The sequence below is a fragment of the Triturus cristatus genome, chromosome 10 (assembly GCF_964204655.1).
Source record: "Triturus cristatus chromosome 10, aTriCri1.1, whole genome shotgun sequence".
Taxonomy (NCBI): domain Eukaryota; kingdom Metazoa; phylum Chordata; class Amphibia; order Caudata; family Salamandridae; genus Triturus; species Triturus cristatus.
The window spans coordinates 413,589,503-413,608,377 of record NC_140593.1 but is presented as its reverse complement, the minus strand read 5'-3'; the positions used below and the strand labels follow the sequence as shown (position 1 = coordinate 413,608,377).

The 18,875-nt window shown below is 44.1% G+C and overlaps 1 protein-coding gene across 1 annotated transcript in view; it reads left to right on the top strand.

The window, feature by feature from the left end:
* LOC146789534 (uncharacterized) overlaps positions 1–18,875 on the top strand; it is a 317,842-nt gene that overhangs the window by 211,918 nt on the left and 87,049 nt on the right. The window contains exons 13-15 of the mRNA XM_085631700.1: positions 10,527–10,571; positions 10,655–10,736; positions 10,847–10,939. Coding sequence (XP_085487826.1) covers positions 10,527–10,571; positions 10,655–10,736; positions 10,847–10,939 — 220 coding nt within the window. The remainder of the gene's footprint in view (positions 1–10,526; positions 10,572–10,654; positions 10,737–10,846; positions 10,940–18,875) is intronic.

Here is an 18,875-nt window from a genome sequence, read left to right as displayed (position 1 = left end):
TGGACCTCCAACTCTGACGAGTGGAGTGATTCCACTGACTCGGATACGGACCAATCTCTTTTTCGTCAACCAAGGAGAGGCAGGGGTAGAGGTAGAGGCCATCCCTTCCCCCAGAACCAACAAACGCTTTGGTGGCCACCACGACCATGGTCTTTTCCACCACCCCTTTTTCATCCCTGTCCACCCTACGGGGGTCCGTCTTACCAACCTTTTTTGGGACAGGGCAGAGGACAGAGAGGACGCAGGAGAGGCAACAGAGGTCAGACACTGGAGACTCCCAGAGTCAATTGGGATCCTGCGCTGGAACAGAGGATCACGAGGAGCATGACAGCCTCCACGAGCGAGCCAACAACTTAATTGTTAATTTGAGCAGTAAATCACTTACACAATTAGAGATTTGTGTTCTGTCCAAAGGTCTAGGTTTTGTACCTACAAAACTTGGCGACGATTTTATGACCCATAAAGAACTGGCTGAATTCTTTCGTAAAATACGTCTGTGCTTTTTCTTTAGTGATGCAGAAACAGAAACATTTAATCAGGGCTCGAACACAGGTCTCCGCAATAAGTCTACCTTCCTGCCTACATCGCAACAGGTCCCATCTGAAGTTCTTACTTTTGAAAAAGCGGTTTTGAAAGACTATGAATTGGGCCTTAGTTATACACAAAAAGTATTTTGTAATCTGTCTAACTCAGAGAGACAATGTATCTCTAATCTGGGTAACGATCTCCTTATCACGATTAAACCAGCAGATAAGGGGGGAGCGACGGTGATTTTGGACACAGAGGTATATCGACGAGAATGCCGTAGACAGCTAGAGAATACTACTTTCTATACACTCATGCATTAGATCCCACCAGACGATTACAGCTGAAAATCAAGTCACTGGTAGAAGAAGGGAAAGAGGCTGGTTGGATAACAAAGAACGAGGCCGATTTCTTGATTCAGAAAAATCCCAGAATACCAGCCTTTTATGTCCTCCCAAACATTCATAAAAACGAGCGACCTCCACCTGGTAGGCCGATAGTGTCTGGTATTGGGTCTCTTTTAGAGCCTTCATCGAAATTCGTGGATCACTTTCTCCGACCATTTGTATCCTTAATGCCATCGTATCTACAGGATACTAAACATGTGTTGCAGTGTCTTGAATCTCTTTCTTTTGATCCCAATTGTCAATTGATGGCTACATACGATGTGGAAGCATTGTATACAAATATACCGCAGGACGCCACCCTCGAGACAATACGGGATCTGTTAGATAGAAATCCACGTGATGACCAAACTCCTAATGACTTTGTCATGCAATGCGCTATACTGGCACTCAAAGAAAACTTTTTCAGTTTTGAAGGACAACTGTATTGGCAAACCACCGGTACTTCCATGGGGAGTACCTCTGCACCTAGCATGGCTAATCTCTACATGCATGGCTTTGAGACATTACACATCTATCCTCTACATAACCCTTTCCATGGTCAACTCAAACTATGGAAGCGCTATATAGACAATATCCTGGTCATCTGGGAAGGTGACCAGGGGTCTCTTGAAGACTTCTCTATATGGCTGAACACACGGGATACGAATCTGAGGTTTACTGGTGAGAATAACAACTTCTCTATTCCTTTCCTGGACCTCAGACTGTATCCTAAAGATGGGAGGATTCACACTGAGTTATACCAGAAACCGATGGCCCGTAATTCCCTGTTGAGTTTTCATAGCTTCCATCCGAGGGCATTACTAACCAATCTGCCAGTAGGTCAATTTCTCAGACTCAGGAGAAATTGTTCAGAATTGGCTCAGTATCACAAACATGCCAAGAAGCTGACTGAGGAGCTATCTGCCAGACACTATCCGACACAACTGATAAAAAGAGCGGCCAAAAGTGCTCGCAACAACGACAGGGGGGCACTTTTGGAAACATATACCAAACCAAAATCAGATAGATTGGTGTGTGTGACTACTTTTAGCAATCTGACTACAAATGTTAAAAGGGCCATTAACAAGAATTGGCACATACTTAACACAGGCAAGCTTACATTAGACTCGCCCTTATTTGCATTGAAACGTAGCAGCAATCTACAAGATCTCATGGTACATACACGACCAAGAACCATTGTACATCACAACAGCCAATCAACACTGTGGAATACTAATCCTGTGATTGGGCATTTTCCATGTGGCTCTTGCTCATGTTGTCCCTTTACAAGTCATGTAACGGAGCTAGATATCTTACCAGGGAGACCATGGAAATTGAATAACCACACCAATTGTAACACCAGTGGGGTGATATATATGATCATGTGCCCTTGTTCACTAATTTACATTGGCATGACTTGTCGTAAAGAACGTCAAAGAATCACTGAACATCCCAGCACCTTTTGGTGCAAGAAATCAAATACACCTATGACAAGACATTACCTTGAAAAGGGTCACACGGAAAACGACCTTCAATGGGTCATTATTGATAAACCTCACTATGATGTGAATATGGGACCTTTGGAACAGGTTCTATTTCGCCGCGAACAACGTTGGGTGTTCCGTATCAAAAGTCATTTGAAAGGTCTTAATGAGGACATCCCCTGGGGTTCTGTTTAATTCTGCCGTGTCCCATACAGTTTCTAATTTATGGATGAGTATCAACATATGTATGGGATTAACGATACCATCATATATGGTGGGTGACACCCTGACTTACTTTTGATGGAACAAGTGTCAGGTCCATGTTGAAAATCTTGCCTGTAGGTTCTGTTTCTACATGATATTTATATCATATAATATATACATATCCACTTCCCTATCCCTTACACATGTTGGTCCTTTATATCCACTTACAATGGATACACCATCTCTATTATGCATTGTGTACCAATTTGCAAACAATTTGTAATTGTGTAGTTGGGGCCTTGTTTTACACATGGAACTATATGTATATATATTTTCCATTCGTTTGGCCACACGATTAAGGTGTGTTACGTAGCAGTGATATGGCTATATTTTTGTCAAACTCACATTTACAAACCAAGTATTTCACTACACTGTGGACATATCATTCCGATTTTAATGCGGTGGTTTTTTGTGAATTTGAAATACAGGAGAGTGTTGACACGATTCTCGTCCGTCTCTCTATAGCGTATTTCACTGTTTTTACATGGTAGGACTACATCTCCCTTGATCCTTCACAACCCGGATGTTAACTGTTTTACTTCCGGGTAGACGCACTCACGGAGTTGCCTGTGGAGAGTTAAAAGCATTTTGAGACGCGCTGTCTCTCCCCCTTCGGTTGGTGCCCTGAACGGAAAGACACAGATTAACGCAAGGTACTGGAGGTTGTGAGTGTGGGTAGCTGTCATTGACATGTGCGCTGTGAAGATAGGCTGAATCTACACCTTATACATTCAAGGTCTTTATATTGCCATGTCGATACCATCGAACACATGTTGTATATCCTTAGAGCTGTATGCCCGCATTTAGCGACTGCGAGCCACTGGTTTTTGGGATATATGGGTTATAATGTTATCACCTCTAATTATTGCCCTGAACATTGTGTATTGAGGAACTTAACAGACTTTGCTTGTTATAGTAAAATTCAACTACATAAGCACTAGACTATCATTATACTTGTCCAGCTATGTGCAATATACATTAAAGGTCTCTCTTTTGTCGTGTCGATACCATCGAACACACGCTGTATATCCTCAAGAGCTGTATGCCCGCATTTAGTGATTGTGAGCTACTCGGTTTCGGGACATGTGGGTTATAATGTTATCACCCTTAATTATTGCTCTGAACATTGCGTATTGAGGAATTTTACAGACTTTGCTTGTCTTAACAAAATTTAACTACAGAAGTACTAGACTATCATTATTTTTGTCCAGCTTGTGCAACATGGTAGAACCAGTTTGAGCCGCTCTTTTATTCCTTTTTAGTAATTTGTGATCTGAAGCATCATTCCTTGAAAGGTAGAGGTAAATTAACATTACCCCTAGGTGAGTTCATTATGTATACTTACCTGAATGGTGTTTGTTCCTTTCTTAACCACGTGTGTAACACATATCACGTGTGTGGTGTTCGATTTGGTGTGTGGAGGGTGACCTTGACGTTCTGGAAATGATATTGAATCTATTAATTATCTTTTTTCTTCAGAGACACTGGACCGGACTGCAGCTGGTTCTGTTGTCATAAACACCCTATCATTGAGTATGGTTTTTATTTATGTTTGTTCTTGAAGCAGAGTGATAATATTGAGAGGTCCTGATGAATGCTGCGAACGAGTAGTCACCTGGCAGAAACATGTCGACCACTAATAATTAGGGTATTATTTCAATCCTGTATCACCTCATTTTAACCCTAGCTGATGGGAACCATTATTAAATTGAATTTTGTTACCCTCGTAGCTAGTTTTATCTACTTACATTTTGTTTGACTTACACTCTGCCCCTTACTCCCCCTGCCTAAGTTGGCATCCTCAAAAAACACCTCACGCTCCTCTCTTATTTTCTTCTGAGAGTTGTAGCCCACACTGTATACCTTGCGGTTGCAGTGTGCAAGAGGGGACCCAATGATGATGCATGTCACCCTCGGGTGAGTGAGGGTTCTCGTCTTTAAAAGAAAAGATTCCTTTCCCTTCCTTTTGGTCACACACACTGACTTTGTCTTTTAGCACAGTAGCATTCCATCACCTGTGTGAGTTACATTCATTTGGAGTTAGTGATGCTTGATGCTTTGTTTTACTCCACCGTTAGAACCCTCTAGTGTGATATATATTCATTTAGAGCACACCAGAAGGGGCACCAAAGGGCAGCTGAAGGCGGCAGTTGGGACTCAGAGTTCACATGCGTGGTCATATCTGGAGGCAGCTGATAAGACCTGCTCCAGGGGGAACTTGGAGGGAGGCAATTTGGTCCATTGTTGCTGGGGTACTTTAAGGAGTAGTGCATTAGGAGATCAGTTGGAGGGGAATTAGGGGCAGCCTGTGGGTTATGAGAGATGTGCCCGGGGAAGTGTGAGCATGACATTGAAAACTGGTAATTAGCTGCAGAGGCATCTGGGGCACAGAGGAATGATACACTTGGAAGCATTTGGAGATGGAGACATTGAGACGGCCATCTAGGGCATAGTGATAGACCACCTCAAGTGGTGCTTGGACAATTTGAGCAGGGGCGCTCGGTGGCTGTTATTATTTGGATGGACTATGGAGACATAGCACTTGGAGACATGGAGAGAGGTATAGGGGCTTGCCTGCCGGCCTGTAGGGAGAAGCTGATAGAATACACAGTGGCAGCCTAGGCCCCCGGACAGGTGCTTCTGGGAAGGAGGATAGGACGGGGGCATCTGTTTCACAGAGGGAGGGGGTATTTGGAAGCAGTTGTGGTCGAGACCTGGAACATGGGCACCTGGCGCACACACAGAGCATATCTCGGGACTTCGAAGATGGCAGTTGTGGTACAGAGCTGTTGCCCTGGGCACAGAGAAAGAACCACTAAAGGGCAATTAAAGTGGATATGAGGAACCACTTTGAGACGGCACTTAAGGGTAGGGACAGAGGATGGTGGTAACTGGGGTTAGTTGGTGGCTAGGCCTGCAGAGGGGGTGTCTGTGGAACAGGAGTATAAATTACCAAATGGCACAGTTGTGGGTAAAAGTTACTGAAATAAGGTCCCTGGGACACTGGACATTTGGGGATGTGGGTGTGGAGCAGGCATCAGGGGAGCTGAGAGAGGTGTTGATTTCAGGTATTTTGATTTGGCAGTTGGAGTGGGGCTGTCGAAGACTGGCATCTGGGACATAGGAGGGGGGTGCCTGTGGGCATTGTAATGGGGCTGGAGAAGAGTGGCATCTGGGACATAGGAGGGGGGTGCTTGTGGGCATTGGAGTGGGGCTAGAGAAGAGTGGCATCTGAGACATAGGAGGGGAGTGCCTGTGGGCACATGGAGATTGTAACTGGGCTAGAGATGCAGATCATTGACATCTTGGGCACCGATGGAAGGAGCCGGGGGCTGAGGGAGCATTGCACTGGGATAAATCTGGGAGGTATCAGGGGACCCGAAGGGGACACATGGCTGCAGGATTCATGCAATGGGGGCTTTTGGATCATGGGAAGTGCGTACCTGCTGGCAGTCAGGGGTGAGAGCGCAGTGAGGGTCATCTGTGGCATATGAGACAAAATGATGGAGGCACTAAGAAAGGTAATTGCTGGTGTGTGGACAAAGAGAAGAGTCACCTGAGGCACAGAGTAAGAGGCATATTTGGTCTCAGAGGGAAGAGAGCAAGAGGTCAAATAGAGGGAGCAAAGGATGGTAGAAGTACAGTTCTTGTCTCGTTTAGGCCAAATAATTTGGGTCTGGCTGTACAGTTATCACAAAGTATTAAGGGAAGTCGTAGGACACAGATGGCTGAATGGTCTGTGTGCATTGAAAGATGCAGCAAAGCGCACAGAATGGGTACATTGGTGGGTGGAAGCTCAGTGTCTGGTGCAATTAGGGTCTGTGAGGACCATAGATTGGGATAACTGGGGCAGTGGTGGGGCACAGAATGGAAACATCGCAGGCGCAATTGGGGATGGAGCAGAAGGGATGTTCTATTGGGTGTAACTGAAGGCAGGCAGAATGTTTGGTAGCCTGCGAACATTGAGAGGTAGGGAAGAGGTAGCATGTGTGGCAGAGTGAGTGTTGCATGGGAGAAATCAGGATGCATAAGCCTCTGGGCACAAAGAGATTCACCAGCGTACTCAGAGTGTGGAATTGGGGAAGAAAAGGAAGGCACTGGGGTGATTGCTAGCAGGGTACAGTGTCTGTCCCATGTGGAGGGGGCAGCAGGACTGCAGGGTGAAGAGGGACAGTGGCAGCACTGATGGGGTCAACAGAGGAAACTTGCTTTGGACTCAAAAAGTGGCATCTAGGGATAACTAGAGGGAATGATTGGTGATGAAAACACGTCATCTTTGGCACTAGCATAGGGCAGGAGGGCGCAAAGGAAGCATCACCCTAGCGGTAACTGAGGGGCACGCAGGGGGCAGTCGTTACCGGGGATGTTATAGGAAGATTTCATTGTGAGAACTGGCGGCACTTGAGGGCATGATGTGGGCAGAATTGCCACAGTGGGGATGGGTGTATGAGCACAAGTAGCTTTGGGGTACAGAGCTGGGTGTAGATGAACAATACTTTATAGTGTCTGTGATGACACAAGGGAAGTGGCAGTCTGGGGCCACCAAAGGGGGTATTTGAAAGTCTAGTTTACACAGAACATTCCTCTCTCAGATGGCATGGTGATTCCTTAACTGCAGTCTTACAAAGACTTGAGACTTTTACTAACATTTCCAGCTTCCCCACTGCGGGACAGAGATCTTTGTTTGGGTGTTGGGTTTGTAGAAAAGTCTACTTGCTGTAAACACTGGGCAGTAGAATCAATTCATAGAGTAATAATGGACAAAATAATTCACTATCAGATAATGGACTTCCCACATGAATCCAGGGCTATTATTCACCACAGCTGCACAGCACAAAGAAAAATTATGAGGATGCCTCTCTCTACAGTGAATCATATACTTACTGTGCCAAAGAAATGTTCGGCGAACAGGCAACACTACCTGCATCATGAAAGACAGTTACAACAGCAAATCATGCGAGTTCAGCTGATCAGGATGGTTGGGGGGGGGGGGGGGTGTTGCTGGTTTGATGCCACTCCTCTGCATATTGATGGTATGATCTCTGAGAGACAACTAAAGATGCATCTAGCCAGAAATAAAATGCACCATTTTCTTTGTTTTCTAGTTGTTCCCTCAATTACAAATGTCCACATTTCACCCCAACCAAGAGGAGAATGTTTCCGTGTTAAATCCGTGACAATCTTTCGACCACACGTCTCACATGAAAGCTGCAATGTTGAGCAAATTACATTAAAATGTCAACCTGATCTGTGCGACAACTATGTGAAATTCAGAACACTGGACAACCAAGAATACTCCAGAAAAGGAAAGGCCCTACAACAACTAGATCCCAAACCTACACTGCAACTTGACAAGGATGGGGGCAATGTTGCCAATAAAGATGGCTGCTCTCCTACACAAGCTTGATCATCAATGACTTTCTAAAGTCACAGTATGTGTCAAGAAGTAGACTGAAATTTCAGAGATGGGGCATGAGTGAGCCAGACCCCTGTGAAAACATCATAATTCCTAATATCATACGTGAGTTTGGACTGGACTAGCAGCTTCTCCATGGAAATTGGTGACTCTTGCCTAGGGAAGCGGCAGGCTGTATACCTGGACAGCCTTACCCCGTAGGTTTGTCCTGCTTATTAGCTGAGAGCCTTCCTCGCCTGATTGTAGTTTTCATCTATGCTCTTATGGTGGGGGACTTACAGACTGCATGCCTTCTTTAACTGCATGTAATTGCCTACTCCCAAGAAGCAATGAAACACTACTACTGCACAAAATGACAACTGTGCCAAAGGTGGTATTTGTATTAAGTTAGAAATACCGCGAAACAATGCCTACCGTCCTCATCAGGGATTGTTACTCAGCAGTAATACCCCAATCAGCTACACTTTTCCTCTACCCTCTATGGTCATCTTCACTGATTCCTGGATACTGCCAGTGCTGCTAACAGTAAATCGTGCTTTGAGTTAAGATGGCAGCCAAGGGACAGAGCTTTGTAGGGTGGGGAGGCAGGATCGGTGCACAACTATATGCAGAGAAACAAAGAAACAGTATCTTGGAAGCAATACTAGGACTCTTAGCAGTATAAACTAGTGAGAATTATTCTGACTTTCCTATGCTGACTGGGAAGCCCTTGCATTCTCTTTAATCCACTACTTTTATGTGAGCAAACAAAAGTAAAAAGTAAAGTTTTCATCACAACTGGTTTGATTTTTATGCTGCTGAACTTGTTGTTGTTTCATTAGTCACTTTTGAAATATTTGTGCCTTCAAAAAGGGAAGACCTGGTTCGGCAGTTAGGCTGGACTGTTCCCCTAAGGAACAGGGTCAAGACTGATTTGCAAATGGCTGGATCTGAACTGGGGTGGCGAAGTGAGCTAAAGAACATTGATGGATTCAACCCAGATCTGTGACTGTGGGTGAGTGTATGAAAAGTTTCAGTGCTCCGTCCATCATCTCCTTGTGTTTGCTTCAAGAAGGGAAGTGTTTGTGTAAGGGTTACATTTGTATGCTGCTGAGCTTGTTATTGTGTTACCAGTTACTTTGAAATATTTGCGCCTTCATGCACAACCCAAAGGGGCATAGGTGGACTAACCTGGATTTATTTTTGTTTGCTGCTGCCTGCTGTATTTGTTATTATTTAACAGTCACTTTGAAATATTTACACCTTCATGCACAAACCAAAGGGCCACAGTTTGATTGAACTGGTTTGATTCTTGTAAACTGTTGCACCTTTTTTTTGTTTGGCAAGTCACTTTGAAATATTGGTGCCTTCATGCACAAACCAAAGAAGGAATTGTTTGACTAACCTTGCTTCATTTTTGCATACTCCTGGACTTGTTTTTATCATGCACTTTGAAAGTATTTTCACCTTGATGCAAGAAGAAAAGGGGTTTGTTTTACAAAACACGCTTGATTTTTGTATATTGCTGGATTGCTTCATCAACTACAGTTAGTATAGATTCTGTCTTTAGGTACTTGCTAATATAGATTGTTTTTATTCTACATGATGTGTTATTTATGGTTTTGTTTGCACTTGTCTGTAATATATGCACCTTAAATCTTGTAATTAGCATTATTTATACTACATGCATGATAAATACAAACAGACAAATATCTGCTTCAATGTTCTGAAGCATCCAAGCAGTTTTATCCTCAGCCGTGTTGCCTGCCTGTTTTTGTCCTGCTTATTACGAAAGCCATAATGGCAGAAATTGAAATTACTTCCTCAGTTCATTTTAAATACTAGAGAGTGCTTAATATTGTGCACAATCCCTGACAGACGCAAGTGTGTGGCATTTTGATAATTCACGTCAGTTCATTTCTGTTGGAGCTCTCAGGATGCTGAGTTATATCTTGTGTACTACTTGTGTATATTGTATATCAAGTCTGTAAATTGCAGGTTTGGGTTTATCTTACTCATTTTCAAATTATTTTCCATCAATGTCAATTCCAATCAAGACCCTAGGTAGTTGTTCTGTGTTCTTCAGTAATAGGCATTTCCTGAGGCAGTTGGATCGCTCCTTAGCATTGTTCTGATTGCTGTCTCAGTGAAATAATCTGCTCTTGACAATGATGTTACAAATGGTGTAGCTTATAGTTAAGACTCTTCCTCACTTCCTTATTAGAACTTTGAGCAAGACAATATAGAGGCATTTCATTAAATGTTGGAGGTTTCAATTCAAAATATACCAGCGCTTTTGGCGGTGGGACAAAGTGATAGATGGTGGGCTGGGGGGAGGGGCATCCATGTACTTGACAAGGGGACCATCCCACCCCCAGGGTTTCGTTACGCCACTGTGTTCCTTAAAGAAAATGTGAGTGAATTGAAGTTCTGTCTAGATTTACTTAGGCGTTTGTTAAATTTTCTCCATAGGGCATTACAAATCCTTGAAGGATACCCACAGTTATATTACAACAGGTATGTATGTCTTTGAGAAAAATGTATTTTATAAATATTTATAATGCCTTTTGTGGTTTATGACTGTACTTTCATTATTTTAGATTTTTTGAACTGTTTAAAGCTAAGTTGGGAATCCTGGGAGAAAGTGAAGACGATAAAACTGTGATTGTGACCTTTTTAAACGTAAGTGCATTACTGTTTTTCCCCTTTCGCCATCCCTATAATTATGCCATCTGACCTTTTCCTGAAGAGAAATTACTTCACCTGATGGCATTATGAATTATTTTCCTTAGCTGATGGAAGACACAAAGGCAGATTTTACAATGACATTTCGGCAGCTCAGTGAGATCACCCAGGCCCAGCTAGAGGATCTCAGCATTTCTAAGGTACTCCTTCCTGACATTTGTGTGTTCAGTCTAATGCAACAAAGGTTTTCTAACACTGCAATATTACATTTTCCAAGAGCAATGTATTAAGACCATATGTAGGACTCTATGGCATACTGAAAGAATATGTCAGGTTTTCTTCGCTCTATGCATTGCTTATATTAGGTTTATTCGCTCTTAGAATTCAAAACACATTGGGCAGTTTGATAGCATCTTAAAGGGGCACCTCTCTATGAAATTTTAAGTTCCCTCATCTAGAAAATTTCCTAAATTGCTTTTTTCTAACAAACATTGGGAAAGCCAATTGGTCTCATCTACATTACTTAGTGGCTTTGTCTATGTTTTTTAGCCATGTTGTGCAGCAGCTTTTTGTTGTCCAAATAAGAACATGAAGCCTTGTATAGTTCTGATGACCCTGTCAAACATTCTGTTGTTTTGGAAACTCTATAATGAAACAATAAGATGAACTTGCTTGAGCGAACTTGGTCTTTGTAAGGCACAACCAGCCCGAGAGGCATCCCGGCACTGACAACACTGAAACAAAAGAAAGAAACCTGGCCTTCCGGAAAATAACCACTTAGGACTGAGTGAACAGCCATGACTTCAGAAGCTGTCTGAAAGTAGTAAGGTTGGTAGCTTGCTGTAGAGCGAGCAGAAGACTGTTCAATGCCTTTGCCCCGAGAACAGATGTAGATATGCCATCCTAGTTTGTACCCTGAACTTTGGGATAACTAGAAGATTATTACAGGTAGACCTCAACGTTCTCAGTGGATGGGAGGGAACAAAATAATGAGATAGGAATTTGGGGCCAGTTTGATAATAAGCCCTGTGCACAATTGTTAATAATTAAAAAAATAATTTGTTTATCAGCTGGTGACCAATTGAGCTCCCTCTAACCCTCTGTGATTCTGCTTTGACAAGGGATTTGAAGTACCAGTCTCATTGCAGCGTTTTGTACCACCTGTAGCTTCTGGATTAGATAGCGTGAGAATTTTGGAGTATTAAATGATATGGCTGTGGGGCCTTATCGTGAAATACACTTGCAAAAATTGCCTTGGGTCCAATCAGGCTCGTTGGTAAACCTTAAGCTCAACCCTGGGTAGTTGTGGCTTTGAGCAGCAATCTCTGATTAAGGATCTTTCTGTAAAGCATTTAACAGCACCAAACAACAAAATAAAAACGTCACACAACAAGAAAGAGACACAACAACAATTTGTATAACTAGAGCATATTTGTATGAATTTTAGAGACTTTGATTATCAAAATCCACCAGAGGGTTCTGGAGATAGAGATTTTTGAAGCTATAAATACTTTTAAATGCAACAGCAAACAAGCATTGGTTAGCATAAAGTTTGTAAACTTTTCAAAAGTTTAAAAGAATTAGTTTGGCAACTTCGGCCCGGCTTGGGCAACCAAATCTCACAGGCAGGGGGTCAAGGCGACCAGAGAGGATACTTCTGACTGTTACCTGGCCACCAGAGAGTTTTTAAGGCAAGTTCCAAACTTTACAGGCCAACCAGCATAGACTATAATGAAGTTGTCCTGATGTTGAGGATACCGGCAAAAGAGGCTCAAAGGATTCTCCAGTTAAGGTGAGGTTGACGGGGGTGTCTTTGTGGTGTACCCTCGATCCACGGGTGATGAGGTGTGACTTTGGCCACAGAGATCGTGGTCCTCTACATTGCAGTTGCAGGCCAGCTGGTCATGGGTTACTGGTCACCTTGCACCGCGGTTGGGGCAAGATCCTTAAGTGGGGGCTAGTGCCCCTTGAGTATGACGAATCTGGACTCTGATAGCACTCTCGAGTCTGGCAGATACGTGTGCCACATTTGGCTAGCTCAGATTTGTCCTTTTGTGCACCCAGCGACTGGTAGTGGCAAAGCTTTTGCGGGGCTACCAACTTGTTGGTTTGGGCTTCTTCAGCTCTTGTGTCCCTGGAGCTGGTTCAAGGGGATCAAGTTCCTGATCCTTGGAGTCAGTACCTTGTTCTAGAGCCATTAATCAACTTTTCCCCGGGTCAGGAGCCGCAGGCACAGTCCAAACTTTACTAGCTCACAGTGCAGCAGGTGCAGTCCTTCCGATGGTGCAGCCTATCTTTGTGTGGAGTCAAGGGCAGAAGGGTAGTACTTCTTTGGTCCTTTCTTCAAATCCAATGTGATCTGTCGAGTAGGATGCCTTATTTATCCTTGGAAAGTGTGCTGAAGGGAGCATGCAGTTACTAGTCAATGGTGGCGTGTTTCCTGCAATGTGTGACATCTGGCTTTCCCGGCGTGCACTATTCTACCCACTTTAAAAATGTCAGGGCCCTTCTTCAGTCATCAGGAGTTTGGTAGCCTACCTTAGAGGTGGGGCTACCTGTGGTCTACACGCACACTGGAAAACTAGTTTGGGGATGGGTTTTTCCTTCCCTGTCCTTGTCTCCAACTAGTCTGCAGGAACAAAAGGCATCCTGCTTGGGAGTATTGTTGGAGGCGGCCCTTGAAAGGCGGCTTCTCCTTTGAAGGTCGCCTTTTGGGCTAACACACCGAGTGGCCTTCCTGGGCGAGGAGGTAACATCTCACTCTGCATCAACTATTTTTTTTCCTTAGCATGGGAATCATTCACACGTCTCCCAGGCGGGCAGATTTTTTTTTTATTAATTATTAAACAATATGCCAGGGTACATACAGTGCAGAGAAAAAATAGTTACAATGTGCATCAATTGATAGAAATAGCAGTAAGAGGCATTCTTCACTGATATACAATCATTTCACAAATAATTAATTGCTTCTTTGGAGTTAACAATAGTTTTAGTCTATGGTTGAGGGATTATTATCACAGTTCCAGCTGTACAAATCTTATCTAACATAACTACACCATTTATGCGAGCAAGTTCAAGTCATTTACTCCTTATTTTGAACCTTTGCTCCCTCTGCTTCCCTGTTTCCTTTCCCACCAAGTATTGTTTGAACAGGCCCCAGAAGTTCTTAGGGCGATTCAGCGGTGGAAGCAGCTCTCTGTACAGCTTGGATTGGATATTGCAGTATATCATGTCCTTGGACCAATCAGAAATTGTAGGGATCGGGCCACGTGCCCAACCTGATAGCAATCCTACATTTGGCGAGCTATAGTCCCATGTCAATTAATCTACGAAAATCCTTGGGTAACTTCCACGTATACCCCAACAAGACCATCAATGGTTTTAGTGTGAGTTCCAGGCCGCAAATTTCACTCAGTAATTTGAAGATTTGTTTCCAATAGTAAGCTATACCGGGGCACGCCCAGGCAAGATGCATAAACCCAGCAGGGTCCACCCCAACCCCCTCACAAGCAGCAGAGTCCCGTAGTCCATATCTAAGTAGCCGCACAGGATTGTAGTACACCCTTTTGAAGAATTTAAAATGAATTAGCCAATATCTACCATTTAGTGACACTTGTTTAGTAACCTCACAATAGTAGCTCCACACTTTGTAGTCTAGTGCAACTCCTAAATCAGTTTGCCATTCTATTCTGGCTTTGGTGTAGTGATGCTGTCTATTGTCTAGCATTATAGAGTATATTTTAGAGACAAATTTACGAGGGGTCTTTCAACGTAAGAGGTGGGAAAGAGCTTTTAACTCAGGGGGCTCCAGCATCGCTGAGCCCAGAAGCTCGCTTAATTTGTGTCTAACCCTATGAAATTGGAAGCGAACCAACTGCGAGGGGAGAATGTCCTCTACATTCAGCTCGTCCCAGCAATGGGCCCTACCTTCCACAAACAGATCCTCCATCTTAGAGACACCTATTTTATCAAGCGCCTGAATAACCCCTCTCTCGCGACTTATTGGCATCCAATCGCACCACTTAATTGGGGCCAATGGAAAATAAAGAATGGCTCCCGCCTGACGTTTCAGCAAGTTATGCCAAGCATGCACTACAGAGTTTATAGAATCCAAGACCCCTGTTCTTCTTATCGGTGTCCGGAACAGTCGTGTTGGTAACTGCTCCGGAGCTGCTGCAACCTTTTCTATAAATAGATGTGGCGGGCATGTGTCCTCTCGCAGCCAGTGGTAGGCGTGGGAGCTTCGGTAGTAGAGCTCGAGGTCCGGTGCACCCAAACCCCACAATGAATATGGGACAGTTAGTATATTCCAACTGAACCTTGGTTGATTTCCTGCCCAAGAAAGTCTAATGAGAAGTGAGCGAATGATTTTAAAAATATGCAGGGGCAGAACAATGGGTATGTTTAAGAAAAGAAATAGAAACCTAGGCAAAACTACCATCTTTACTTACTGTTTACTGACTTTAGGAGCGACGCTGGACTGCTCCTGGCCATCTCTACTGTTCCTGTTGCCTGCAACTCGCCAGACCCGCTGCGCGGGTCCCGCAGCGCGCTAACTCAGCGCGGAAGTTTGCTGGAAGGGGCTGCTTGCCATCTGGGGTAAACGTACTCGGACCGGGGCTGCGAGCAGCGGGGACTCCATAGTCCAGGAGTCCCTGCGAGCCCAATTACCAACACCTGGGCTGCTCTCCCTGGCCGCCACGCCACCCGTCCACGGGAGTAAAAGAGGATTTGCATCCTTCCAACAGCGGGATTACTTACTGTTTACTGACGTTAGGAGCGACGCTGGACTGCTCCTGGCCATCTCTACTGTTCCTGTTGCCTGCAACTCGCCGGACCCGCTGCGCGGGTCCCGCAGCGCGCTAACTCAGCGCGGAAGTTTGCTGGAAGGGGCTGCTTGCCATCTGGGGTAAACGTACTCGGACCGGGGCTGCGAGCAGCGGGGACTCCATAGTCCAGGAGTCCCTGCGAGCCCAATTACCAACACCTGGGCTGCTCTCCCTGGCCGCCACGCCCCCCGCCCAAGTATTTCCCTATTTTAACAACATACTTCCCCGCTGCGCGGGAGCGCGCGGGGCTAAGCCCGGGCAAAGGGCGGGCCATCTAAGGACGACGAGGGACGGGACGGGCCACTACCCTGACATCTACTTTATGGTAAGACTGTCCTCCGGATCTGTTGTGACCACTGTTTGGACCTTTCAAAGATTTTACAGGAATTACTTTTTTCTGTAATAATACTTCTTCGTGCCTGGAAACCCTCACTACAATCTCTGTTGACTAGTATTCTACCATGTCTACACAAACGGGAAAATCCCGCACCATAACTGTCAATACATCACATGGAACTGCAACTGGGACAATTGATCAATTTTTTAAGAGGGTAACAAATGTACTTGAAAAAGAAATAGCTGATACAGAGAAGCGTCTGTCACTAGATTTACTAACTGGGAAACGCTCTTCTCTGGGGTTATTAGCCCAAGTTACTTCCCCAAGGAGGACACATTTGGACTTAGCACAGGGTTCCACTCTTCCAACAGCGGTAAGGGTGGAGGACGATGATGATATACCTTCCACCGCTAACGCTAACGCTGTGCTTCCTACAAATTTCTCCTCACCTTGTTCAAATACATGTGGATTATCAAATTCCCCCAAATTATTCTCAGTTTCTCCATCGATCATAGACCAGCATCGGAGTGATTCAAAAAAAAGGAAAAGAAGGGGATCTCCATCTGCGATAACCCAAACAAAAATACAAAAAATCAGTCCCTCTGCTCCCCACTCCATAAGACCCTCTGAGGCGGTAGGACCCTCTCTCTTCTTGGAGATAAACAACCCCCCCGCTATTTCTAAACTTTCAGGATCCTTAAATACCTCATATTTAGAAACCGATTTCATCAACAAATTAGAGGTCTTGATGAAATCCCTTCTACTCCCCTTGTTAGAGAGAACACGAATGATAAGTGCACATTTAGATAGCTTGGGTAGTCAAATAGAAGGGAATACTGCCGCCTTGATAGAATTGCAAAGCGCTTATGCCAAAAACATTGGTAGTAACCATATAACGCCTCCTATTTTGTCAATATCACAATCTTCGACAAGCGCTGTGCCTGTAACAGCAGTAAGCACACAGGGGAAAAAAGCTCTGTTCAAAACAAATAAACCAACAACTAGTAAGGAGAAACTCTCCTCTCTAGCCAATAGTCAGGGAAATAGGGAGACTGTCCAGTCTAGCAATAAAAGGGAAGGGGATAAGAAAGGACCCACTAAAAATCTCCCAGCAGATAAAATCTCCCAACTAGTAAACGGAGTAGTCGGGAACGAAAAGGGAAAGTTGCCACCCACACAGTTACCTAGAGAAACAAAAAGAATAGTAGACTTACCACCACAATCGGCCCCTTATACGATTATTATGGCTGGTGTACCAGAGCTTGCAAAGGGGGTCAGAGAGGATCATCACGCCTTAAAAAATAAAACTATCCATTGGCTGGAGCAGAATAGACCATTACCTACCTGTCAGTGGAGAAATTTTGACCGTGAGACGAGCAATTTGGGTGGGATCAAGACCCAAAGATAGAACTGGGGATGTGATAATTATAAACTTTAAAGATCATAGAGCAGTAAGGAGCATCGGAGACTGGTACGAAACAAGAGGGGGGGACATTATCTCCACCCATTACGTCAGTTATTTCTATCCAAGAGACCCAACCTCATATGTAAAATCTATCCCAGTAAAAAATCCTTATTTGGATTGGAAGGAAGTGGGTCCCCGATTTCTGCGCCAAAACGTGGATAATTATCGCTTTTATCCCCAGTCATATAGGGGGTTCCACAACGACAATAATAATTTTCCTCCACATTATGGGTGTAACGTGCCCACCTATAATCGTTATTCAATGCTCTTCGGACTAGATGAAGTTGACTGACTTAAACGGCAGTGGAGAGTCCCGTAAAGGCCGTCTCCTTCAGAGCCTTGCATAGCGCAGGACTCTGTAACTGCGGAAGGGGATGCCATTGGTAAAGCATCAGAAGACAGAGAGCAAGATGCATTGGGTGACCTACTATCTGCAAATGAGGAAGATATTCCCCTTTTGCAGGAAGTCATAGACGACTCAGTACATAGATTACCCAATGAAGATGACCTCCCCATGTTGGAAAATACACTAAACGGCATATCTAGTTTATTAAGAGAAGAAGGTCAACCAATCGTAAAGAGTTCCTCCCAAGAGGAAATAGACTCGACTGAAAGAACTGACGTAACCCAGAAAAGTTTAAAAATACAATTTTTATACTGGAACATTGCGGGGCTCAAGAGAAAAATCATAAATGGGAGTATTCTAAACTATGTACAGGAACACCATGTGATCTGTTTACAGGAGACATGGGCAACAACTGAGCTGCATTTAATAGGGTATAAAACCTTTTTTACTCCAGCAAAAGCTGTCTTGCATGGCAGACCCAAAGGTGGGTTGGTGATCTACATTGCGAACACTTTATCGGGCCTAGAGATTACACCCCTTGCACTAGAATTAAACTACCAGGTACTAAAACTAACATTTTGAGGAGAAAAAGATCATTCTTGTCGTAAATTTATACGATAACGTGACAGAAATTGATAGATTGCACATATTAGGGGCTCTCCGTAAGAAACTTGTAACCTGGTCTAAACAGAAAAAAACTCAGGATCCCCCAAGCATCATATGGGGAGGTGATTTCAACCATCACCCCTGTACTAGAAGTAACACTAACCTCTGCGGGGTGGTGGATGAAACAGATGGTCAAACAACTCATTTCAGCCACTTAGAGGTGGGAAACTTCTTAAACGAATCCATGTCCGAATTAGGACTCGTAATATTAAATACGCCAAAACCTTTTAATGGGCAGCTGGAACCAGCTTATCTGGGAAGGGGCTGTGAGTCGTCAATCGATTATGTATTGGCCACAGCCACATTAGGAAACAAGGTTGGAAATTTTAGTATTCTCATAAATACCCTAAGTGACCATGCTGCCCTGTCCATAGTTTTATTCCTGGACCAAGTTCAGCTCCCGCCCTCGCTTATAAATTCCATCCTTGCCCAACACGAAATATACCTTAAAAAAATAAACGGCTATACCTTAGGGTGGGGTAAGATAGACCCC